The sequence below is a fragment of the Pongo pygmaeus genome, chromosome 23 (assembly GCF_028885625.2).
Source record: "Pongo pygmaeus isolate AG05252 chromosome 23, NHGRI_mPonPyg2-v2.0_pri, whole genome shotgun sequence".
Taxonomy (NCBI): Eukaryota; Metazoa; Chordata; class Mammalia; order Primates; family Hominidae; genus Pongo; species Pongo pygmaeus.
The window spans coordinates 39,971,149-39,997,427 of NC_085931.1; the positions used below are offsets into that span (position 1 = coordinate 39,971,149).

The 26,279-nt window shown below is 44.8% G+C and overlaps 1 protein-coding gene across 3 annotated transcripts in view; it reads left to right on the forward strand.

Moving 5' to 3' along the window:
- The first annotated feature begins 1,756 nt into the window (after positions 1–1,756).
- Positions 1,757–26,279, forward strand: part of KREMEN1 (kringle containing transmembrane protein 1) — an 81,656-nt gene continuing 57,133 nt past the window's right edge. The window contains exons 1-2 of one of the 3 annotated variants that reach the window (XM_054470222.2): positions 1,757–1,974; positions 23,154–23,316. In XM_054470222.2, the coding sequence (XP_054326197.1) occupies positions 1,878–1,974; positions 23,154–23,316 (260 nt within the window). In that variant the 5' untranslated portion in view covers positions 1,757–1,877. The remainder of the gene's footprint in view (positions 1,975–23,153; positions 23,317–26,279) is intronic. The other 2 variants (XM_063663060.1, XM_054470223.2) reach the window with 2 other exon arrangements.

Genomic DNA, 26,279 nt, shown 5'->3' on the forward strand with positions numbered 1-26,279 from the left:
CTCGGGAATGACACATGAAAACAATAACTGAACAAGATTCTTCTTGCTACAGCGCTGAGTCGTGTGGGTGGAGAGGGACAGAGATCGAGAGGCCTCGTGGGAGGTAGCTGCGCCCTTGGGGCCAGACCCTGCGAGCAGCCGTGGGTGGGGAAAGTAGTTTGGGGGGACGCGGGCTCTGGGAGTGGATGAGGGGGCGGCGCCCGGGGGTTGAGGGGGCCCAGGGGCGAGTGTACCCAAGGCGGGCAGGTCCCGCCCAGCCGCGCTCTGGATGCGGCGAGTCTGCACACTGGGGCAGATGTTCCCGCCGCCGCGCCGGGCGCAGGTCTGCACTTGCAAGCCCGGGACCAGGGACTTGAAAGCGCCCGGCGCGCCGCCTGGACCTGCCCGGCCGGGCGTCACCGCTGCGCTTTAGGCGGGAGCTGTAGGAAAATCCCCTCTGCCTGGGGGGAGGGCGGGGGAGGAGGACGGCCCACGACCGACCCCGGGTGCGGCAGGGGAAGACCTTGCCGGGGTCGGGGCGGGGGGAGGCGGGCAAAGGGCCTACCACGCGAGGGCCGAAAGTTTAAGCAAGCCGCGCGCTCTCTGTTCCCTAACATCCCAGGCTGTAGGATAAGCAGTACTGTCCCATCCATTTCTGGACGTTGCGTTGGGCGTTTTACTTGCTTCTATCTCATCGAATCCTCTGAAGGCCTTCTATTATTCCTATTCTGCAAACGGCTGAGCCTCAGACAGATCAGGAAAGTTGCCCTAGTTGAAACTGGCTATGTGATAAGATATGGAACCAGGGGTCAGTATGTGGCTGCAAACTTGGGGTGGAGAAAGAAATTCAACATTTGCTGAACTCCTACTGTGCGTGCGTAAAAGCTTCCATGCTTTCGGTTTTTGTTTTTTTTTTTTGTTTTTTTTTTTGAGACAGGGTCTTGCTCTGTCACCCAGGCTGGAGTGCAGTGGTGCGAACAAGGCTCACTGCAAGCCCGAACTCCCGGGCCCAAGCGATCCTCCTGCTTCAGTCTCCTGAGTAGCTGGGACCACTGATTTATTTATTTTTTTCTTGTAGAGGTGGGGTCTCGCTGTGTTGCCCAGGTTGGTCTCAAAATCCTGGGCTCAAGCGATTCTTCCGTCTCGGCCTCCCAAAGTGCTGGGATCACAGGAGTTGTTAGCCACCGCACCCGGCTGTAGGCATTCTTATTTAGTGCAACCGCTCTGAGGAGTAGTAGCTATTATCACCTCCATTTAACAGGTGAGGAAATTGAGGTAAGAGCTATTTTTTCTTTAAACCTGTCCAAGGTCTTACAGGTGACCAAGTGGGATGTGAACTCTCCAAAGCATTCTTTTGTTAACCATTAGGATGAGCTGAGCAAGGGAAGACAGTTTGCAAACTGCTGTTGTAATTATTACCGCTGTAGCTGAGCTCGCGCGTGGGTCACGACCTAAGTGAGGGTGGAGCAGGGGTCACTGGGAGCCCGGCCTGTTTCAGTCCCGCCAAACCGCTTGGTGACTTGGAGGCTGGGCCGAGGCCCCGCCCCTCACCTGCTGATCCTACCCTTGGATGGGACAAACAGAGGGCCCTGAGGGGCGGGCCCAGGTGAGGCGAGAGATGGGCGGGGCCTGATGCGTGAGTGGCAGGAGCGGCGCGCGGCCGGGGCGGGGCATGCGTGAGCAGTGGGCTCCGCCCCCCAGGCCTCTCCGCGGATCCGGGCGGGCCCCAGGCTGCAGGGGCGGTGGCGGCGCTGAGCTGGGCGGGCCGGGGCGGGGCGGCCGGGCGGCCGGGGCGGGGCTACACTCGGGCCCCGCGTCCTGCTCCCATGGCCGCCCCCGGCTCCCCGCGCTGCCCCCTTTCCCCCGGGCCGCGCCCCGGGGCCCCGCACTGACGGCCCATGGCGCCGCCCGCCGCCCGCCTCGCCCTGCTCTCCGCCGCAGCGCTCACGCTGGCGGCCCGGCCCGCGCCCAGCCCCGGCCTCGGCCCCGGACCCGGTGAGTGTGAGCGACCCCCCGCCGCCCGCCCTGAGCGGAGCCCACTCGAGGGGCGACAAGGGCCGGCCGGCCTGAGGGCCCCCTCCCTCCCGCTTCAGGACCTTCCGGGCCCCTTCCCCGGGCCCCTAGGCGACGCCCCTCAGGCCGGGATGGTCCCTCCCTGTGACCCGGGCAACCCCCAGGCCCGTCATCGACGCCCCCGGGCCCGGTACTGTCCCCCGGCTGCAGGACCCGGTGCTTCTCAGCGACGCCCCTCAGCCCAGGACGCCCCCTCCGCCTTGAATCTTCCAAGCCCCTCTGCGACGCCCCCCGGGCTGGGACATCTCCTCTGTCTCGGGATCTGGGACCCGCTGCCCGAGTCCCTCAGCGACCCCAACCAGGCCGGGACGCCCCCTCTCCCCGGTACCTCCTGGGATCCCGTCCCAAGTCCCCAGCGACTCCCCCCGGGCCGGGGCGTCCTCTGCTCCCCGGTACCTCCTAGGATCCCGTCCCAAAATCCCCAGCGACTCCCCACGGGCCAGGACGCCCCCTGCTCCCCGGTACCTCCTGGGATCCCATCCCCAAGTCCCCAGCGACCCCTCCCGGGCCGGGACGACCCCTGCTCCCCAGTACCTCCTGCGATCCCGCCCCTAGTCCTTCATCGACGCACCTTGCACCGGGACGACTCCCCCACTACAAGAGGATATACGCCCCTCTCCAAGACCCTCAGCGACATTCCTCCCCCGGGCCAAGGTCCCCTCCCTGAGCCTCACTACGACGCCCCCGCGTCCCCCAGTCCTCTCCTCCCGCCTACACCGGTGGAACCCGGCGCCTCCCCGCGCAGAGCAGAGCGGAGGCGGGAGGAGCCGGCACTCAGCCCCTTTTCCCGAGTCCTCGGCTGCACCCGCTTGGCGGACATTGTAACTTCTGCCTCGCGAGGAACGGGATGGACTTGTTCGCCCTGCTAGAGGCAGGTTAGGGTCCTGGGACGACCTTGTACCCAGACAGACGGGACGTGCCCTCTCTCTCCGCTGGGCCGCTTTGAACTTCCCTATGACTCAGGTGATGGCGCAGAACGGGGAGAGGAAAAAGGAAGCGGTGATGGGAAACTTCTCCCCTACTGAGTTTAGGGTGCTCTTCCTGAGGGTGCAACGCCGAGCTCCGTGTTTTGGGTCAGCCCACACCTTAGACAGGTCGCTCGCTCACTGCCAAGGCCAAGGCCAGGTCTTCCCGAGGTGAGGCCCTGGACCAGGATGAAGCTTGGACTTTGTTTAACTTCCACACGCAACCTTGTAGCCGAATCCTTTCTAAGTTGAAGAGAAGGCAAAAGAGGGCGTTGCATTTCTCTGCAGGCTGTTTGGGTGTTGAGCATAGGACATTTGTGAAAGGGATGGGAAGAGTTTATTACCAGTCTGCAGGAGTAGGAAAAGCCGCCTCTGGGTTCTCCACCCAAAGTCACAGACTGATGTTGGAAAGGATGGGATTTTGCTGGTGTAAGAACTCAGAGTTACTTTGTTTACTCATTGGCTTGGATTAGCGAAAAAGCTAGGACTTGGTGTTGTCACTTACTGCGTGACTTTGGGCCATGCCTTCAGCTCTCTGAGCCTCAGTTTCCTCATCTGTAAAGACAGGATAACTTCTTTGCAGAGTGTTGTGAAGATTAAATGATATACTGTAGGTAACATACCGGCATATAGGAGGGAGTCAATAAACATATTTTAATAATACTTTTATAGGTCCTCACAGTTCATCGAGTGCTAGACACCTCATTTACCCTGGGAATGCTAAGAGCTTTCGGTCTGATTGATTTCTGTAAAAGGCAAAGCTTGGCTTTAAATTAGTAGAACTGGGGTCTCCAAGTGTTGTAAACCTGAGGCTCAGTAAGTGGTTTCTGAGTGATCACCGTCTTTTATGGGACTTCTACAGTATGATCACTTCTACTGTTGTGAGGAGTGAGGGACATTCCGAGAGCCAGGATATGTCAACATAACTGTAACCTAGTAACCCCTTAGCTCCACTTTGCTATCTGTGTGGTCAGGGTTTAATGTCCCCTACAAAGAGAGAGGTATGGGTGGAAATAGACTGGTTCCCCTTCTGCAAAGGGCAGAGTAGCAGCTCTGAAAAGCATCAAGTGAGCCAACTCTCCTTAAGCTTGTTGGAAGCTATTCTCTTCCCAGATATCTTTGCTTTTTTAAGGTCAAAGGCAGCAGCCCTTATGAAGTTTGCACTCCAGATTTTGGTGTACTTTTATTTAGGAGTCTGGGTTAGGGGCAAATAATCATTGTGAAATAATTTGTGATAAGTGGCCCAAGTTCCCAACTCACTGAGCCTTGCCAGCTTGGTGCCTTACTGTCCTGATAACTCAGTGTTTTTGCTTTTTTGACTTTTCCTGTCTAGTTGCAGAAGCAGTTTTAGGGAGATACCACATGGTCTTCACCAACACATCCTGTCTAGATCCTACCCACTAGCTTTTAAAATCCTTTCCAATAAAACACACAAATACACACACACACACACATTGTACTCTGAGGATATGCCAAACTTGCCATTTTATATTTTTTGATACTGTAATTTTCTCTAAAATTTTGTGGATGGAAAAAATTATTTCAATATTTATATTCTGCACAATTTTGTAATATTTAAATTACTGGTGGTTTGCATTTTTGAATGCTGACTTTATAAAAACAGTTAGCTCATTCCCCATCAATCCTACTTCTAATTACAATGTGTAGGCAACCCCAAATGATCTCCCTTCTTTTCATTCTTCCTCTAAGATTCTCTTCCTTCCTTCACAACTCATAAGCAGGAAAGTAGAAGGTAATGGAATCTAGACTTTCCTTCAAGGAGGAGTGCAACTAGGGCCATGGGGTCGACAGGTTCTCTGTAGTAGGTCCCATCTGGAATTTATGGAATTTATGGTCTACTCACTTGAGTGTTTTACTACCTTTAGGGTCTATCAGGTGCACATCAACAGAGCTTCTCCACTCAGGTTATATTTGCTGTGAATACCTTTTATAAGTTTATAGACTGATGCTCATTCTTCTCTAACTCCTCATCTAGAATTTGTCCCACTAGCCAGTAGTGTGTTTGCCATAAAACCTATGAGTTCAGTTAACAGCTAGAGCTTCATACTGTCTACCAATTCTTGGCCCTCTTGGGGACTTCATTAATGCTAATAGAATTACCTGTAAACAACATGGGGGCTGAAGCAGTGAAGGAGTGAAGGGTACATATCAGTTACTTGTATACTCTGAGTATTTTAAGAAACACCACTTCGACGTGCTATCAGAGACCTCTGATGTTTTTGTGAAAATATATTTTAGCCCCTAGACAAAACATTTAAATCTTTGAGGCTGGGCGTGGTGGCTCACACCTGTAATCCTAGCATTTTGGGAGGTCAAGGCAGGCGGATCACCTGAGGTCAGGAGTTCGAGACCAGCCTGGCCAACATGGCGAAACCCCATCTCTACTAAAAATACAAAAAATTAGCCGGGCATGGTGACGCGTGCCTGTAATCCCAGGTACTTGGGAGGCTAAGGCAGGAGAATCGCTAGAACCCAGGAGGCAGAGGTTGCGGTGAGTTGAGATCGCGCCATTGCACTCCAGCCTGGGCAATAAGAGCAAAACTCTGTTTCAAAATAAATAAATAAATAAAAAATATTTGAGATAGGCAATGAGCCCCTTTATAAATCTTAAAGCAAGAAAGCATTCCTTTTAGGCTCACTACTCATAAACAGAAAGTTGATGCACTCAATACAGATATTATTGATAAACTCATGGTTTAGCATAGTTAGACCAAAAGCAATAAATGAGTAAGATAAAATATATTGCTTTAAATAGCTTCACAATATACAGATTAGGGATTTTTGGTGATGGGGAATATACCATCCTTAGTTTAGAATTTTTGAGTCTGGAAGTGTCAACTGATAATCTAGGTCAGGTATGGGTAAACATTTTTTGTAAAGGAAGACAGTAAATAATACGAGATTCATGGGCCTTGTACTATCTGTGTTGCAATTATTCAGTTCTGTAGGGCAAAAGCAGCATAGACAAAAGACAAATGAATGGGCGTGACTGTGTTTCAGTAAGGCTTTATGGACACTGAAATTTGAATTTCCTATTTTTTTTTTTTTTTTTTTTTAAAGAGACGGAGTCTCGCTCTGTCACCCAAGCTGAAGTGCAGTGGCGCGATCTCGGCTCACTGCAACCTCCGCCTCCCGGGTTCTAGTAGTTCTCCTGCCTCAGCCTCTCAAGTAGCTGGGATAACAGGCATGCATCACCATGCCTGGCTAGTATTTTATTTTTAGTAGAGACGGGGTTTCACCATGTTGCCCAGGCTGGGAATTTCCTATAATTTTTATGTTAACAAAATATTGTTCATTTGATTTTTCAAAACTAAAATATTTTTTAAATTATAGTTTTTTTAAGTCTTAGCTTGTGGGCCATACAGAAACAGGCAGTGAGCCAGATTTGGGCCACAGGCTGTGCTTTGCTGAGTTCTGTTCAAGGTCCATGTCTTTTGATTTTTTTCAGTGTTCACTGGTCTAGAAAAGGTGAGAAGGAGGCTTGATTTTGGTGAACGAATGAAACTTTTACCATTTACTGTTAATTAACTTTAAGATACATATGGGAGAAATGGTTAAAATGGTAAATTTTATGTTAATATTTTACCACAATTTTTTTTAAAAAGATACGTATAGGGAAAAGTTCATGCACATACATTTGGGTCTTTAATAGGACTTTTAGACCAGGTGCAGTGTCTCAAGCCTGTAATCCCAGCAGTTTGGAAGGCTCAGGTGAATGGATCCCTTGAGCCCAGGAGTTTGAGACCAGCCTAGGCAACATAGTGAGACTCCGTCTCTGTGAAACCCCATCTGTACAAAAAATAAACCAAAATTAGCCAGATGTCGTGTAGTCCTAGCTACTCAAGAGGCTGAGGTGGGAGGATCACTTGAGCTGGGAGGTCAGGGTTGCAGTGAGCTGAGATTGTGCCACTGCACTCCAGTCTGGGCAACAGAGCAAGACCCTGTCTCAAAAAAAAAAACAAAAACAAAAACAAAAAAAAACACCTTGAAAATGTCCTAAAGAGAAATTCAGCGTGGTTCAGTGTACACTACATAAATAGTGCCCGCCTTGGAACTGGGCTATGGTTTGTTCAACTATGCCTGCAGATGCTGCTTAGAACAAACCGTTGAGAGATCTATTTCTCAGAGGAAAGCCCAGGCAGCAGGTGGCACCAGCCCTGACACAGAAAAACAGCCAGGAAAAAAAAAAAAAAGAAGAAAACAAACTTCTATGACTTTCCTAAGCAGTCAATTTTTATGTCCATGGTTCTGTTGTCATATTTAAAGTCGTTTTAAAAAACAGCAGTGTGCTTGGCATGGCTGATTATTTTGTTTTAATTAAAACATTTCTGAAAAAACAAAATGAAACATTCAAACATACTAAGTTGATTGTGCTTGTACTGTGGAACAGTTAATGCAAAACACTTGAGAGAGGCCGGAAGTTTGGATCTGTAGCTTTTGCCTGAGTGTCTGCCGCCTGAATAAGGACAACATAGGAGGAAGTGAATGTGTCCCTTAGAAAACTACCTGTATAGGTTTGAAGTGAGATCCAGCACCCCCAACGCCACTTGGCAGGTTACCTTCTGGCCGGCTCACTGTGCAGCCTCGTCATTGGTGAGAATGATGACTGACATTCCTTCTATATTGTTTGACCTTGAGAATCCAGCTGGAACCCGTAAGTATTAGTCTAGGAGGAGCAGTCTGAGGTCACTCTATTTTTCCTCCCTCTCTTATCTTCATAGTCTTCCTGCCAAGATGGTGGTGCTTCCCTCAACCCTCACCTCACCTTCTGAGACTATGTCTGGATTCAGACTGATGAGGGAAAGGAAAGAGGCCATCGCAGAAAAGTGTCAGATTGGCGTCCATACACCTCACAAATAACTACTCCACAGAAACGTGACTTCTCTTCTAAGGGAATCCCTTCCCCCCCTTTTAAATTCTCTTTCTAGGTTAACACTTCCCTAGCCTGGACTTGTACCAGTTTAAAGAGGAATGAATGAATTGGGGTGCTAAGGGAGCACCTTGGCAGACAAAATGTTTTAGGCCACCTCACACGCAAAGTTGCCTCTCTCCCTGCATTTATACAACAGGGCCCTCTCAGAGCTACCCCTCTGCTGGGCCCAGCTTCTAGCTTCCCTTGCCACGGATTTAATCTCTGGCAAGTAGCCAAAGCATTAAACTTTTATTGTTCAATTTGCCACAAGGGCGGGGCCCTGCTTCTAGTGGACTGAGGAGGCTGCAGCCGCTTCCAAACCCAAGTGTCACACCACATTAGCAACTGCAGACTTTGAGGGCTGGATTTCTTTCAGTTTGGTTAGATTCTTGGTTAGAACCAGAACGGTATACTCACACACAAAATTTTAAAGCTAGGAAATAGTAAAAACAGTGTAGGCAACTTTTAAAGGTGATTCAGAGTGGCTGTAGCTATCAGCGTGTATGATTGACTCTGCATGGTTTCTTCATACCTTCCAAACAGACATATTAGATGGCTGTGCATGTGCCTTAGTGTCCTGAAGTTGGAGGAAAACATGGCAACCGAGTAGTTCTCTTCTAGACTAGTAGGGATTGCTAACCAATCCCATCACAGTATGTAAATTACTTGCTGTTGTTCAATCTATAAAAATTCATCTTCAAAGAAAATTATTGGGCTGGTAAAAATATTTTTAATAATGACCACAGAAGCCATATTTGTTTTTCTTTGATGTTCTTCCGAAGACCCTTCTGGTTCTAATCAGATTGTTCCCACATAAAATACAGTGGAAATCTACAATAATAAAATCCCTATTCGTATGTCTATGGGGAAATAAACAGGATGGGGACTGTCCTTTTAAGGGGCTTTCCCCTTCCCTTTCCCCAGACTCAAAGCCTCTATTACTGGTGGGTGTTTTGGCATCAGTTAAGGGCCTTCAATCCTTCCCTCCCTCCATGTTTTGCTCTTTCATTAAAGTGTTTCTGTTGTCTAATTATATCCTTTCAATCAAATTAGAGACTGTAGCATCTGGTGAGGGCTGTAACTGCTGCCATCTGCACCTCGTCTATACAGGCCTTTTCAGCTGAGAATCACTCAACTTCCAAATGGCAGGAAGAGATTTGGAAAAAGTTTAGTTGGAGGGGAGATTAACTTAAAAGGAGTGTCTTCAAAGGCTGGGTGCGATGCCCTGCTTGCTGTGATGTGTGCATGGCCACGCAGAGCTTCATTGGCCTGGCTCACCAAAGATTCTTCCCTAGCGCTTCTGGCAGATGAAGGGTTTCTGATTGTCTTAGCTGAAATAACTAGGCCTTCTTTGTTAGGGGCTTGGAGGGGGCCAGGGGCTGAGCTGAGAAAGTCTCCCTTGGGAACAATCTTTAGTTATATGACCACTGGTTAATGGGTGTGACACTTTCTGTTTATTTGACCATTTCTTCTAACTCAGTGATTTCAACTGGAGGAGATTTTGCCCCCAGGGGACATTTTGCAATACTTGGAAGCATTTTTGGCTGTCACAACTAAAGAGGTACTACTGGCATCTAGCAGGCAGAGGCCAGGGATGCTGCTGCTGCTAAACATCCTAGGATGCACAAGAGAGCCCCCACGCCAAAGAGTTATACAGCCCAAAATGTCAGTAGCGCTGAGGTTGAGAAACCCCGTCCTGATTGTATTATTCTTTTGTCCTTCTTTGTTTTTGTTTTTTTTTTTTAGTGTCAAGCTTTCCTGTTACCAGCAATGAATTTTTTTTTTAATACTTTAAGTTTTAGGGTACATGTGCACAACGTGCAGGTTAGTTACATATGTATACATGTGCCATGTTGGTGTGCTGCACCCATTAACTTGTCATTTAACATTAGGTATATCTCCTAATGCTATCCCTCCCCCCTCCCCCCGTCCTTCTTTTTACTGTTAGTTGCCTGCCTAGGAACAGTTGATTCTGATCAGCATCTTTTTTCACTCTTAAGCAGATTCTTCATTATCCACATCTAACCTCTTTAAGCATTTCTGTGGACAGTGTTTCAGAAACCTTAATGCAGTAAGAGGGTCTGTGATTCACTGTGTCTTTTTATTCTCTCTAGAGTACAATTGTCAGATACATTACAGGATGCCCAATTAAGTTTGAAATTCAGACAAACACCAAAGAATTTTTAATTAAAGTCTGTTTCATGCAATGTTTAGGAATACTTGTCTTAAAAAATTCTATGATGTTTATCTGAAATTCAAATTTAACTGAGAATTCTGTTTTTATTTGTCAAATCTGGCAACCCTAATCAAGCTTCATGGAACACTCCATGAAACTTTAAAGCTTTGACAATCAGAATTAATCTGTTGGCCACTATCTGCTCTTATTCTTATTGCTCCAAGTGACCAGAGATGATGGTTCCATCTACTTATAAATCAGTGTTACACTGAGCCTTTCCTTCTGCCCTAAACTGTCTCCCTGGCCAGAACTTATGAAACCCATCTCTTGAGTCATATTTTTATGTTGGGGCCAATTAACAAGTACTTATCAAATTCCTCCTGTGTGCCCAGCATCCCTGATTAGGTCTTATCCCTGTGCCAATTGACAGAAGGCTACAACTTTGTTGCTTCGAGTTTTACTTTGAAATGTGCTCTAGAGATATATGGTCTACCTGGTATCAGCTCCCCACTCAGGAGCTCTTATATTATTTGTCTATCCCATATCAGCCAAGGGAAGCTGAAAAGCCCAGAGTCTGTCTTCCATGGAGTATTGGCTGCCCTCCAGGACTCTATTATTGGGGAATTTTCTTGCCATCTGACATTAAAAATAGGTCACAGGCATTACTAACAAAACTTGTCTAGAAGCTGGATTATATCAGTTTATCTCCTTTTCATCTAACTGAGAACTTCAGACAACATGGAAAAAGGTTGCTCAAGTGATAGTGAGGCAAGGCGTAGATTTGAGCTGGGTGCCTCCTGCTTAAAGCAAACTAAGAATATAAAATTCGTATTTTTATTTTATTTTATTTTATTTTTTAGATGGAGTCTCGCTCTGTTGCCCAGGCTGGAGTGCAGTGGCACAATCTTGGCTCACTGTAGCCTCTGCCTACTGGGTTTAAGCAATTCTCACGCCTCAGCCTCCCAAGTAGCTGGGACTACAGGTGTGCGCCAACATACCCAGCTAATTTTTGTGTTTTCAGTAGAGACGGAGTTTCATTATGTTGGCCAGGCTGGTCTTGAACTCCTGGACTCAAGTGATCCACCCATCTTGGCCTCCCAAAGTACTGGGATTACAAGGGTGAGCCACTGCACCCAGCCACCATCCATTTCCTTTAAATAGCAGAGTCCCTGGTTTAAATAGCAAATATTTGATTTCCTTGATTTACATAAACTCGTACTTGATTTACATAAACTTTCCTAGAACTTCTCATAGGTATTGCTAGGTAAGTCTTGAGGCTGGCCTAGGAGGAATACATTGGTGAGGAAACTAATGCACCCTGAATGTATCTGTAATAGAGCTTTCCCCTAGCCACTCATTCACCAGCTTCCCTCTTTCAACAGACACTTAGCCAGGCACCTTCTATGTGGTCTGTAGTTGCTGAGGATACAAAGGTGAGTAAGATGCTCCAGGCTATTGGAAACAGGGCTATTTGCATCCTGAGCAATTACACTTCAAGGTAATCAAGTCCTTTAAGAGCTGTGGCAGCAGGCACTGTGTGACTTGTTTCAAAACCCCTGGTTTCAATAGAAGTTAGTGCTACCTATTCTAGACCCTGAGCCTTCAAATAGTTCGCCTTTTGTCTTTTTGTTTTCTTTAGAGCTGGCTTATAATGAGCTGAGGTATTGTCCATCAGCAAGCTGGACTTTCAGCTTTAAAATAGCTCACATTTCCTCTATCCTTATATGAAAACTTCTTTTTTTGAGACAAGGTCTCGCTCTGTCACCCAGGTGTGATTACAGCTCACTGCAGACTCAAGAGAGACCCTTGCCCCAGCCTCCCAAGTAGCTGGGAGGTACCCGCCGCCACGCCTGGCTAATTTTTAAAAAATATTTTTTGTGGAGACAGTGTTTCACTATGTTGCCAAGTGTATGAAAACTTTCTAGTATGAAATTTTATTTCAAGATTCAGGAAGATATTTATGAATAAATATCTAAGGTAGATTTATTTGTGCTCACATATTACATTGAGAGATAGATGCTTTACATCACCAAAGTATAATAGAATATATTCTATTGGTATTGGAAGTAAAACCCATCAAGGTGCTTTGGTTAATAAATGAAATATTTTTCTTAGAGTTCTGCTGAGTCAGTGACTTTTGACTATTTGAATGAGTCCGTTCTTTAACTGAAGTTTAATCTCTACATATTATAGACCTGAATGCTGATAGGTTAATGGACTTTTTTTTCTCAAAAAGTGTCTTTTGGACTTCAATTTGATGGTTGTGATACGAGAAGGGGGTCCTGATCTAGACCCCAAAAGGGGGTTCTTGGATCTTGCATAAGAAAGAATTCAGGGGTCTGGCACAGTGGCTCACGCCTATAATCCCAGCACTTTGGGAGGCTGAGGCCGTCGGATCACTTGAGGTCAGGAGTTTGAGACCAGCCTGGCGAACATGGTGAAACCCTGTCTCTACTAAAAATACAAAAATTAGCCAGGCATGGTGGTGGGTGCCTGTAATCCCAGCTACTAGGGAGGCTAAGGCAGGAGAACCGCTTGAATCCAGGAGGCGGATGTTGCAGTGAGCTGAGATTGCGTCACTGCACTCCAGCTTGGGCGACAGAGTGTGACTCATCTCAAAAAAAAAAGAAAGAATTCAGGACAAGTCCACAGAGTAAAGTGAAAAGGAGTTTATTAGAGAAGTAAATAAACAAAAGAATGGCTACTCCATAGGCAGAGCAGCCCCGAGGGCAGCTGGTTGCTATTTTTATGGTTATTTCTTGACCATATGCTAAACAAGGGGTAGATTACTCATGATATTTCCGGGAAGGGGGTGAGGAGTTCCCGGAACTGAGGGATCCTTTTTTTTTTAGGTCATATAGGGTAACTTCTGGATGTTGCAGTGGCATTTGTAAACTGTCATGGTGCTTGTAGGAGTGTCTTTTGGCATGCTAATATGTTATAATTTGTGTGTAATGAGCAGTGAGGATGACCAGAGGTCATTTTCATCACTATCTTGGATTTTGGCTGGCTTCTTTATCACATCCTGTTTTATCAGCGAAGTCTTCGTGACCTGTGTCTTGTGCTGACCTCCTATCTCATCCTGTGACTAAGAATGCCTAAACTGGGGATGTATCCCAGCAGGTCCCAGCCTCATTTTACCCATCTGCTGTTCAAGATGGAGAGGCTCTGACTCAAATGCCTCTATTATATGGGTTTATAATATGGTAAATGATAAATAAAAATTCCTCAACACTAATGCATATTCATGATGACTATTCCTGGCAGAAACACACATGCTTCACAGTGACAAGCATGGCATGTTTTCCAGGGGGCCCTGCCTGGGTAGGAGTGGAGCATATGCAAGATGAGAGCCAGATGGAAAAGAGTGGTACCCAAGCCACTGCATTCTGGACCTTCTCTGCCTTGATAATTATTTGTTTTTTGAATTTTTATTTAACAAATAAGGCCCCCTCTCCGAAGCGTTTTCATGGTTCTTCTGAATTCAAACATCTGGTCTTATGCTTACTCTCTAAGTTCAGTTTTTCTTGGAATGGTCTTTTAAGTAATTAAATATTTTATCTCTTAGTAGTGATAGATAAACTGGAGATTCAAATAGAAGACCTCACGTCCCCTTCCAAAAGTATAAATTCTTTAGTTAAAGTATCTTTGAGAGGCAAGGCCTTTCCTTCCGTACTGTTTTTGAGGGCACCGTCTCCTTAAATGGAAAAGAAGATCTAAAAGGTATTTTAATGAAAAAGCTACTAATACATAAAACATTACAGTGATTTTTGTTGTGGTAATTCCACTTTGGGCAAAAGGGCAGCTCGTTCTATGGTCATTTGGCACTGTTAACACATAATCCAAGAACGTGATATATGAGTATCAGTTTTGATTTTAGATGGCTAACTTTATGGCCGAATTTGTTTATAGTTCTTGAAAAAAGGCTAAGGTAGATTAATTTCAAAATAACATGTTGGTAACTATTTTCAAGATGTTCTTTGAAAAATTTTTTATTATGCGAAATTTAGGACACAAATAGAGAAGAGAGTGTAAGGAAGTCCCATGTATCTATCTCCCGACTCCCACAATTATTAACCATGGCTGATGTTATTTCATCTATACCCTCTTCATTCCCCTTACTACATTATTTTGTAACCAATTTCAGATATGTCACCTCATCTGTAAACATTTTAGTATGTATCTCTAAATGCTAAGGATTCCTTTCAAAAACATAGTAATAGTACCATTATTACACCTAGAAAAAAACCAATAATTCCTTAATGCCATCAAATATCCAGTCAATGTTCAAATTTTCCTGGTTGTCTTATTAGTATTTTTTACACTTCAGTCAGGATCTAAACAAGGTGTATTTAGGTAATGTGAGTCCTAAATCTCTATTAACCCTTAGATTTCCCCTTTTTTTCTTTTCTTGCAATTTACTTGTTGAAGATGTAGTTTCTTTTAAGCAAGAAGAATGCCTAAGTAGGCCGGGCACAATAGCTCTTTCCTGTAATCCTAGCACTTTGGGAGGCAGAGGCAGGTGGATAGCTTGAGCCCAGGAGTTTGAATTTGGCTTAGACAATGTAGACCCCATATCTACAAAAAATTAAAAAATTAGCCAGGTGTGGTGACACACGCCTATAGTCCCAGCTATGTGGGAGGCTGAGATGGGAGGATCACTTGAGCCCGGGAGGTAGAGGCCGCAGTGAGCCATGATTGCTCCACTGAACTCCAGCCTGTGTGACAGAGCAACACCCTGTCTCAAAAAAAAAAAAAGTGCCTAAGTGCCTCTCAGAGGGAAGGCCCACATGGGAGGTGAGGTTTTTTTTTTTGCTTTTTTTTTTTTAACCATACAATTCTTACTTCCATTAGAGAAACATAGAATTAGAGAATTTTAAGCCTGGAAGAGATTTTTAGCCATGAGTCCTTTCCAGTCATATCACCCCAGACTTTTGGACCTGAGTTTCATTTTGTTAGATCTTGAACTTGAAATTGCAGACATTTACAGTGAAGGGACGTTGAGATAATCTGGTTTGACTCTCCTAATTTCACAGATGAGGAAACCAAGGAAGAAACTGAGGCCCAATGATGTCTGGATGGTTTGTTCAAACCACAGTGTTAGCTGCTTCTCTGATATCATTTCCCCTTTATTGCGCTGATTCTCCATATGTACTATGTGTGTACAGGGTTGTTGTTTTTTCCCTAAACTGTCCTCTCTCTATTCTAGATCTGATGACATTCCTCTATGTAATTGTAGAAATCACTGCTCTTGGAGAGCCATTTTTGAAGATGGGAGTGTGTCCTATCACAGCCTCAGTGGTGTTGTGTTGGAAAAGGCAGGGAACCCCTGCCTTCCCAGGGCCACATGCCCCTTTACTACAGGGTTTCACATAACTGAAATCAGCTTTCCCATAGTGCTTTTGAGTGTCTGAGGGCAAAGGGTAGTCTGCCCAGGGGCTTTGAAGTGGTGCAAGTTCCCACCGGGCACCAGTCTGTATTTGAAACCCAATAGGACGATAGGTGTGCTATGTGAATATTTGACAGCACTGTCGCATTGCCCTCTCTCTATATATATCTTTTCTGAGATAGGGTCTCACTCCATCGCCCAGGCTGGAGTGCAGTGGCATGACCATGGCTCACTGCAGCTTTGACTTCCTGGGCTCCACCTCAGCCTCCCAAATAACTAGGATTACAAGCACACACCACCACACCCAGCAAATTTTAAATTTAAATTTTAATTTTGTAAAGGTGGGATCTCCCTATGTTGCCAGGCTGGTCTTGAACTCCTGGGCTCAAGTGATCCTCTTGCCTTAGCCTCCCAAAGTTCTGCGATTACAGGCATGAGCCATACCCTCTAAATATTAAAAAAAAGCATTTACACCTAAACCTTAGATTTCTATAATCTATCTACCTACCAAGTTTCATAGACTTTTTTAAAGAACAAGGGTTATTCTCATTGGAATATGTTCTCTGCTGTCTTGCTTTAAGATGCTGTAATTGAATTTAATGTGAATTGATTCATGTTGATTTCAAGCCAGGCTAAAACCAGACAGATTCTTCCAACATAAGATCAGTAGAATTGCTAAGCGGTCCCACAGAGAACAGAGACTTAACTTTGGTGGATTAAAAAAAAACAATGACTCTCATAAGCATCATATATAGAGATCTAACTAGTAATTCTACCAGAAAAGCACGAATATAGAGAAAAATGTTGTATTTCTCAATAGTGTGTTTTTGGACAAATTAAGAATTACCTAGTTATAGAGTTTTATAGAGAGCATATTCTTCAGCTTTATTAAATCTTACCAAAGATTAGGATGTCTTTTAGATTAACTACTGTTTTCCTACCACTATCTTATACATGTCAAGTTTTTTTTTGACGGAGTTTTGCTCTTGTTGCCCAGGCTGGAGTGCAATGGTGCGATCTTGGCTCACTGCAACCTCCGCCTCCCGGGTTTAAGTGATTCTCCTGCCTCAACCTCCCGAGTAGCTGGGATTACAGGCATGCACCAACATGCTCAGCTAATTTTGTATTTTTAGTAGAGATGGGGTTTCTCCATATTGATCAGGCTGGTCTCAAACTCCCGACCTCAGGTGATCTGCACACCTTGGCCTCCCAAAGTGCTGGGATTACAGGCATGAGCCACCACACCCAGCCAAGTTTTAATTATTTTAAAAGAATACCTTGTTATAGTTTAAACATGAACTTTAAAACTGCAGAGCAGTTATTATACAACCTGGCAGAATTTTTCCTGGGACTCTATTAACTTGTGTTTTCCTCACTTATGATTAGTATAAATATTGAACTATGTGATTTTAGTAGCATAAATAAATGAAGATGTGTTTCATCATATTTATAGCTGAAATTTTGATTAAGAGAAACCTATTTGCTCCTCTGTATCTTTTTCCCTTACCGCTTATCCATTGAACGCTAGGATTCAACACAGGATTCAAACCATACATATGTTCCATCTTGATGGTAGCCTGACTTTAAACAGAATTGTAGTAGGATGATGTGCCCACATACTTATGTTATCTTGCCTTTTATAGCTAATTATTTTATGGACCAGAATAACGTGCGCACGCGTGCACGCATGCATACACACACACACAGACACGCACATATTTTGAGATGGGGTTCCCACTCTGTCACCCAGGGTATAGTGCTTTGGTGCGATCTTGGCTCACTGCAACCTCTGCCTCCCAGGTTCAAGCGATCCTCCTACCTCAGTCTCCTGAGTAGCTGTGACCACAAGCACACACCCCCATGCTTGGCTAATTTTTTGTATTTTTGGTAGAGATGGGGTTTCGCCATGTTGCCCAGGCTGGTCTCGAACTCTTGATATCAAGTGATCTGCCCATCTCAGCCTCCCAAAGTGCTGGGATTACCGGCATGAGCCACCGCGCCTGGCCTCAGAATAACCTAAGTTATCATGATGCTTATAATATTTCTAAGCTTATATAAAGTTTGATTATTTTTATGCCTTTATGATTATACAATAATAATTTTTGGATACCTGCTATGTACCGAGTACTTTACTTGCACACCTTCCAATTCTTCCAACTGCCCTGAGCTGTAGATAATCAGATCTCTCATTTTGCAAGTCAAGAAACTGAGGCTCAAAGAGGTTAGGCAAGTGCTTGTAGCTTGTAAACTGAAAAGCTGAGGTCTGGCTCTAGAGCCCCTAACATAGCTTTCCATACTGTACCACATTGTTGCTAGAAGTTGTGTGATAAAGAAAAAAATATTACTGAAAAAGTTTTCCTAGCTTTTCTCCTACCCCACAGGCTGTACTTTCTCAGTCATCATTGCAAAGTGTGATATGTTGGAGGGCCCCAGGGCTCAGCCCCAGATGTTGGGGCTGATACACACAGTATCCTATTCTCTCTACATGTAAGTCCTGGGGACCATAATTCTAGCTTTAGCCTCAGCCTTTTTCCTCAACTCCAGACTCATGTAGCCATTTGCTTACTCTACATCTCTACTCAGTTTTCTGAAGATGTCAAGCTTAACCTATCCAAAACCAAACTCTTGATTCTACCCCAAAACACTCTGACCTTCCTGAGCCCTCCCTATTACAGTGAATGGTATCACTACTCAGCTGGTTGCTCAGGCCCCTTTGGTGTGCTGTGTGACCCCTCTGTCTCTCAGACCCTGTATCCAAACCCCCAGCAAATACTTTTGACACTACCTTCAAAATATATCTGGAATCGGTCCACTTCTCACCACCCCACAGCTGCCAGCCTAGTCCAGGCCATCCTTCTTTCTCACCCATCCTTCTACAGTAACTACTTACTTTTCTCCCTGCCTAGTTCCTGTCTGTCAGTGGTTTTTCCTCCACCCAACAGCTAGACAATTCTATTAAAAGATAAGTCACAAAAATGAATAAATAAAAATAAAGATAAGTCATATTATGTCATTCCCCTGCTCTAAACCCTCCAGTGGCTTCCCCTTACACTTAGAACAAAAGCCAAAATCTCATTTATCTAACCCTCAAGACCTTACATGTCCTGACCTTGCCTGCCCTTCCCTGCTCATTCTCCTGCTCCAGTCAGATTAGAGGAGCAGCTTTGTAGCTCCCCAAACCTGCCAAACATATTGCCATTTGCAGGGGCTTTGCATTTGCTGGACCCTCTGCCAGTTAAACACCTCCCGCCTCATTCACTGGGTTTGCTTCCTCCCTTCATCCACGTCTCTGCTCACTAGGCTTTCCCTGACCCACCCTAGGAGAGAACCCTCACCATTCCATCTTACTCCCTTTACTCTGCTTCATTCCTCCTAATAGCACTTATCACTATCTGATGTTCATTTTGATCAGTTTATTATAAACATGTAAGCTCCATAAATACAGGATATTTGTTCATCTCTGTAGCCCCAGTGCTGTGAGCAGTGCCAGGCACATAGTATTGAATAAATATTTGCTGAACTAATTAATGAATAATTTCCTAGACATTAGATCTCTTGCTTTCACTCATTCTCTTTTCACTGAATACATAAATAAACAGTTGGCTCTGTGTGTGTGTGTTTCTTATTGGTTTAAGCCACTCTTGCTTATTTAGCCAAAGCTTACATCAGTTTCATAGCAGTAGAAAATAAGGGAGGCTGGGAGCTACATGATAGAACTTATGAATACAAAGAAGGAAACAACAGACACTGGGGTCTACTTGAGGGTGGAGCGTGGGAGGAGGGAAATCAGCAGAAAGATAAGTGTTGGGTACCTGGGTGATGAAATAATCTGTACAACAAACCCCTGTGACATGAGTTTACCTGTGTAACAAACCTTCACATGTACCCCTGAGTGCAAAATAAAAAAAAAAATTAACATAATCACGATAGAAAACAGTGTGGAGGTTCCTCAAATGATTCAAAATAGAGTGACCATATTCCAGCAATCTCCGTTCTAGGTATATATTCAAAGGAAGTAAAATCACTGTTTTGAAGAAAAAAAATAAGGGAGGTAGGGTCCTATTTACCTAATATACACCCTAGTACTCTGATGAAATCAAGATGCACTAGATGACTTTAAATGCAGAGCATTCAAGTTTGTTTTCCGTGCTTTTCTCCGTAATTGATATGTACTGGGCAAGTCTGGTCAAAAAATAATCACAGAATCTGATACACTGCCTCAGTTTCACCAGTGTAACTGAGAACAAGATTGGGTCTGAGAGGAACAGACCCAAGCAAAGAAGCCTGCACTTTCCCATTTCCACTCTCAGATGCCATCTCATCTCCATGAGGACTGTCATGTGTGTGGATTTTATTTATTTATTTATTGAGACAGAGTTTCACTCTTGTTGCCCCAGCTGGAGTGCAATGGCGTGATCTCGGCTCACCACAACCTCTGCCTCCTGGGTTCAAGTGATTCTCCTGCCTCAGCCTCCCAAGTAGCTGGGGTTACAGGCATGCACTACCACCCCCAGCTAATTTTGTATTTTTAGTAGAGATGGCGTTTCTCCATGTTGGCCAGGCTGGTCTCGAACTCCCGACCTCAGGTGATCCGCTCGCCTCGGCCTCCCAAAGTGCTGGGATTACAGGCTTGAGCCACTGTGCCCGGCCATGGATTCTTTTTATTACACATTCTGCTACATTCTTTTGTATTACAAACCAAGTCATCCGAGTCTCAGGAACCCCACCTGTCCTGCAGGTTGCTATGTATAGCTAAGACCTTCCATTGATCTATTGAGCTGCATCTCTGATTTCTGGCCCCTGGATCACCCTTCACACTTTTTAAAAAAATTTATTTTTATCCTATATATTTAAGGGGTACAGTATGATGTTTCAATATACAAATTCTGATAGGAGAAAAACATGTATTAACACACAACAATTAAAATTCTAGCAATTGGCAAAGGTTGGCTGATGTTCTTAGAATCATCTAGTCTAGTGGTTCTCAAACCTCATTACTTAACAGAACCACCTGGGCTGCCTTTCAGAAATACAGGGTTCAGGTCCTGCTCCAGCTCTGGGATTGGGATAGAGCTCTGGTGTGTCTGGTGTGGTACATACCACACACATTGTCTCTCTCTCTCTCTTTCTCTCAGATCACATATATTTCTTGTGATAGTAAGTGTTGTGAAGCAAACAAAGGGCAGAAAAATAGGAGTAAAGATGATGAGAAGGGCTTTCTGAGAAGGTAGTATTCAGTCTGTGATGGAAGTATTAGGGGAAGAACATTTTGGGCAGGAAATAGCATAGTGTGTTCACAGAATTAAAAGCAGACCAGTGTGGCCGGAGCACAGCGAGTGAGTAAGGGAAGAGCTCTGCTTCATGGGAGGAAGGGGCTGAGGCTGCATCACAGAGGCCTTGCAGACACCGAGGAAGAGTCTGAGTTTTGTTTTGAGTGTCATCATTCTTTTAAGAACTATGGAGAATGGACTGTAAGAGAACAAAAGTGGAAGCTATGAGACCCAAACTGTTCTCTGATGATAAAGGGGACTATACTGGTGGCATCAAAGACAGAGAGAAGGCAGTTTCAGGGTGTATGTTTTACGGAAGTCAACAGGACTTGCTGACGAATCGGAAGTGGAGTGAGCGAGAGAATGGGAGAAGCAAGAATGATGCCGAAGAGGTTCCATTAGAGGCAGTATAGGGTGTGGTCGAGTGCCCAGCTCCCTTATCTGTAAAATGGGGTACTAAGGTACCTCTCTGGGTTGGTGGCAAGTTGACATTTGTAAAGCACTTAGACAGAGTTTGGCACATGGTGAAACACTGTGTAAGTATTAGAAGTGATTTGGATGATGTTTATTCATCCAAGGTCCCACAGCTGGTCAGCAGCAGGTCCAGGACAAGAAGCCAAGGCTTAGTCTCTTGGTTTAGTGCATTTTATGCGACACTGAACTGCCTCCTTCAATTTATGCCTCCTTTAAACTTATTTATGCAGACTCTTGGTAGAGGGGTTTGGTCCTTATGGTACACAAAGAGTTGCACTGATCATAACACATGAGTGTTGCACCAGACATGATAAATTGCTAGGGTTGGCGGGGTGTGGTGGCTCACACCTATAATCCCAGCACTCTGGGAGGCCCAGGTGGGTGGATCACTTGAGGTTGGGAGTTTGAGACCAGCCTGGCCAACATGGTGAAACCCTGTATCTACTAAAAATACAAAAATTAGCTGAGCATGGTGGCGGGTGCCTGTAATCCCAGTTACTAGGGAGGCCGAGGCAGGAGAATCGCTTGAACCTGGGAGGCGGAGGTTGTGATGAGCCAAGATTGCACCACTGCACTCCAGCCTGGGCAACAGAGCGAGACTCCATTCAAAAAATAAAAATAATAAAAAATAAATTCCTAGGGTTTCCTGCATAGGTTGACATTCAGATTATTTTGGCTATCCATAAAATGGTGCCATTCCAGACAAAACACAGGGCCTGGATGGTCGGAGGAAGGGGATGCTGGAAGAGAGATGTTCTGTGGATAGTTTGAAGTATTAAAAGAAATATCTTCCAGAGTGTGTTCATGTTGTTCACACGCTTAGACTGGAGTAGGCACATGGACGACAACAGGAGATGGCATTAAGAGTCCTTAATACTGGAAGTTATAGGTCAGTGCATGCCAGGAGAAGGAAAGAAATGCAGCTAAGAATGTAGTGTAACTCCCCCAGGTTGTCAATTTTCTAGTGATATATCTTAAAGAAGTGTTTGAAGTGCTTCTATCTGTCAGTTTCAACTAAGCTAATTTTAAAAAATTGTTCTTTGTACTGTGCCTGTCTCATGAACCTCTTCGAGTTTAATGCATGCAATATGTGGGTGAAAATCCTATCAGCCTCAGTCCCCATCCCCCAAAGTCTGAGAAGTAGATTTTAGAAACACATTGTTGCACCTGTGAGGATTTGTCATTTTATTAAATTGGACCTGAGACCATTTTCAATGTGCCTCATCAAAAGAATCTCAGAAAGAGGTGAGAGAAAATGCCAGCCCAGCCCTTCCTCCCTCATGTTGACTGTCTGTTTTGTTGCACCTCTATCTCAAACAGCATGGGGAGGACTGTTCTTCATTACCAGGGAATGTGAGTCATTCCCAGATTTGTGTGATTGGGATTCCAAAGCATTGCTGTATCCGATGGTCTTATTAAATCCAAGTGTCAGTGCAGCCTTTCAGACTGTAGGGGAGAGCTCAGTTACAGCTGGTGACCTGGTTCTAGTTACCACACAGAGCCACTGGCGAGAGCAGTGACCCCCTCCGAGTACCCAGAATTCCACATGGATGGCTGTTACCAACTGTTCCCAGATTTGGGGGTTTCCTGGTTCACTTCATGGGCTTCAGTACACTTCAGCTCCCTGTTTATATCCTAGTTGGGATCTGTATACTTCAGGGGAAAATGTTCTAGTGTCTGTAGACAAGCGAGTGCCAAGATTAGCCTAGCTTTTTGAGGGTACCTTGTTTCAGATTTATTCAGCCCCAGAAGTGTTAACTGCACTGTGTCCAGGATCTAGCAAGACACTATCCATTTCCAACTTGGTCCAAACAAAACAAAACATCAACCAAAGAGGGAGGAAACCATAAATGTTGCCAGAAAATTAGTTTGCTCTGTCTTTTCTTTCTTCTAGAATGTTTCACAGCCAATGGTGCGGATTATAGGGGAACCCAGAACTGGACAGCACTACAAGGCGGGAAGCCATGTCTGTTTTGGAACGAGACTTTCCAGCATCCATACAACACTCTGAAATACCCCAACGGGGAGGGGGGCCTGGGTGAGCACAACTATTGCAGGTAAGATGGGGCCACTCAGTACTTTAAAAAAATAGATATATATCTGGTCTCTTCTTCCAACCCCTTTCATCCCAGCTCACAACTAGGGAAAATCTTTTGACCAACTCAAGAGACTTATCTTGTCAGTTTTTAAAATATTTCTTCCACACCTTACACACACACACACACACACACACAAAATTTACCACTCTTTTCTTTTCTTTTTTTTTTTTTTTTTTGAGACGGGGTCTCACTCTGTCGCCCAGGCTGGAGTGCAGTGGCACGATCTCGGCTCACTGCAAGCTCCGCCTCCCAGGTTCACGCCATTCTCCTGCCTCAGCCTCCCGAGTAGCTGGGACTACAGGCGCCCGCCACCACGCCCGGCTAATTTTTCGTGTTTTTAGTAGAGACAGGGTTTCAACCGTGTTAGCCAGGATGGTCTCGATCTCCTGACCTTGTGATCCACCTGCCTCAGCCTCCCAAAGTGCTGGGATTACAGGCGTGAGCCACCGCGCCCGGCCAATTTACCGCTCTTTTCAACATGGGTTGCTTTAATGCTGGCTTTCAAAGCTCTGCTTTTCTGTCTGACCGCTTCCTTGTCTCTTTGGGAGGGTTTTGTTAGTTGGCCCTACCACCAGTGGACAATACACAGTTAGCAGAGCAGCCTACGCTACCGAGAATGTTGTGGTCAAACAGCACCATCTGTGACCCAAAACTCCCTCTGCTTCTGAGCAAAGGAAGCTGCCTACATTATTCTACCTCCGACCAGCCCAGGATAACCTTGCTCTGGGAACAGCTGTATCCATCAGATGTGTGCCATTTACTTCCTTTTAGTCGACTAAGGTGTTTCTCTGCTTTTCACCTCCTGTCTGACTGTAGCAGGGGATCTTAACCTGACATCCATGGTGCTTCAAATGTGATTCACAATTTCCTGGGGATGGTCCATAGCTTTGATCAGCTTCTCAAAGTTATCTGTGATTGAAAACAAGTTCAGGATCACTGGTATGTAGGGTCCAGAACAAAGATTGTAAGCACTTTTGGTTATACGTTTGTGCTGCTTATGCCCAAGATCCTGGTAATGAGATTTACGGTTCAGCAATGCATTGAATTTAACTATTATTAGGACAGGTGCAAAGGCAGCCTCTTGAGCTATTGGGACAGGGAAAAATGATTGTTGAACTATATACTGTGTCCCTGGTTCTACATACATTGGAATCTCAACCATGGCACTGTTGACGCAGCTGAGCCAACATATATTTTCCTGTATTGTGTGGGCCACACTGTTTACCTTCTGCCCTCTACATACCTTTGCTAACACTCTAGGGCCCTTGTAGTTGTCTCAAAGTCACCAGGCCTTTAGTCTATGTTTTCTTTATCCCTATACCTTTGCCTATCTTGTATCAACTGACCATTCCCTCCTAGTTGCTATTGACTTATTTTGTTTGTTATAAAAGTGTTAAAAGCTTATTCTTAAAAAAAAACTTCTCAAACACTACAAATATATGTGGTTTAAATAGTTAAAGTTCCCCATTTTACCTATTTTCCCTGAAACCCTCCCCACCATGTCCCAAGTCCCAGAGACAACCAATTTGGGTATTTGCCACTTCACATTTTGCTGTCTGTTGTATTTTATTGTTCAAGTCACACATGCTCATTCAATAGTTCTTTTATATTTTATTTTCCAAGTCATACATGTTAATTTATTTTTTGCATAAATTTAAAAATTTGTCCCACCCCATTTTTTATTACCTTCCCCTAGGTTTTCTATTCATAAGAATAGTTGGTTGGGTTGGAAAGAGTGTTTAGGAAGAGAGACAAGTATTTGGTTTTTGTTTTTCCACAGTTGCTTATCTTCTTGTTCCAAAGTATATCTTGGTAGTAGGCTGTTGGTTTATTCTATTGCTCTGTTGCTTCCTATCAAGCAAGTCTTCTCAGAAGAGCTCATGTTTTTAAGTCTGACTTTAAGGTAAATTTTAAGTTTCCAGTGAGGCCTAATTTATGTGAAAAATTTTTCTTTCTTGTGGATTAGCACCCACTTCTACTCACATGCTCCTAGAAATGTACCTGTAAACATCCATTAAGAGAGCAGTGAGAGCCAGGACGGACCATCTTTCTCCTTAGCCCTGGTCAGCCATCAAATCAAACCCTCTCGTTTGATTTGATGGAATGCAGGAGACCTGAACTATTTAATACCAGTTTATGCTTTGGAAAAGGGAGGCTGAAATTGTTGATTATCACATCAAAGAGTCCAGGCCTTTTGTTTTAGCACTGCAGCAAAGTCAAGGATGAATTTGCTTGTTCTTTATTAAGCTGTTCTGATGCTTTTCAATATGGTTTTGACATTGATAATAAACAGTTTTCTAAGGGCTTTACCAAATAAATACATCAAAGCTGAACACTGAATAGAGGGAGGAAAATGACAGTGAAATACTGTTTAAAGAAGGGCTTTGTACAAGTTCTCCTACTTTGGTTTCTCAGCTGACACCCGACACCATGTTTGTCTTGTGTGACTTTTTCAGACCCATCACATTAGAGATGTCTGAGAGTTGGCGAGTGATGGGAATGCACTTTTCTGGGCTCAAAGTAACTGGCTTAGAAGGGAAGGCAGAGACTGGGGAAGAGCAGAGTTGGTGCTGGCACCTGCCTTTGGGCACAAGAAACAAAAGGACGCTTTGTACTTTGGGAAAGCTTATCTTCTACACCACATGATAGGCTTAGCCCACTCTGGCCTGATAGGGGTTGCTCCCAGCTCCTGCTGCAGGATCTTTATGTCCATTTCCGGCCTAACCGGAGTGTCAGCTTTCCAGTGTTCTGAGTCTAAATAAAAGGGGCTTGGAAAGCGGTGAAGAGAGGCGAGCCTTTTCTGTGTGTCCAGTAGCCCCTGCCGTTTTATTTATCTGTTTCAGTAGTGTTGCTTGTCATTGTTATGCCATCTATGAGTTGAAAAGACCTTAAAGCATATTTATTCCAGGCCATTCTCGTTT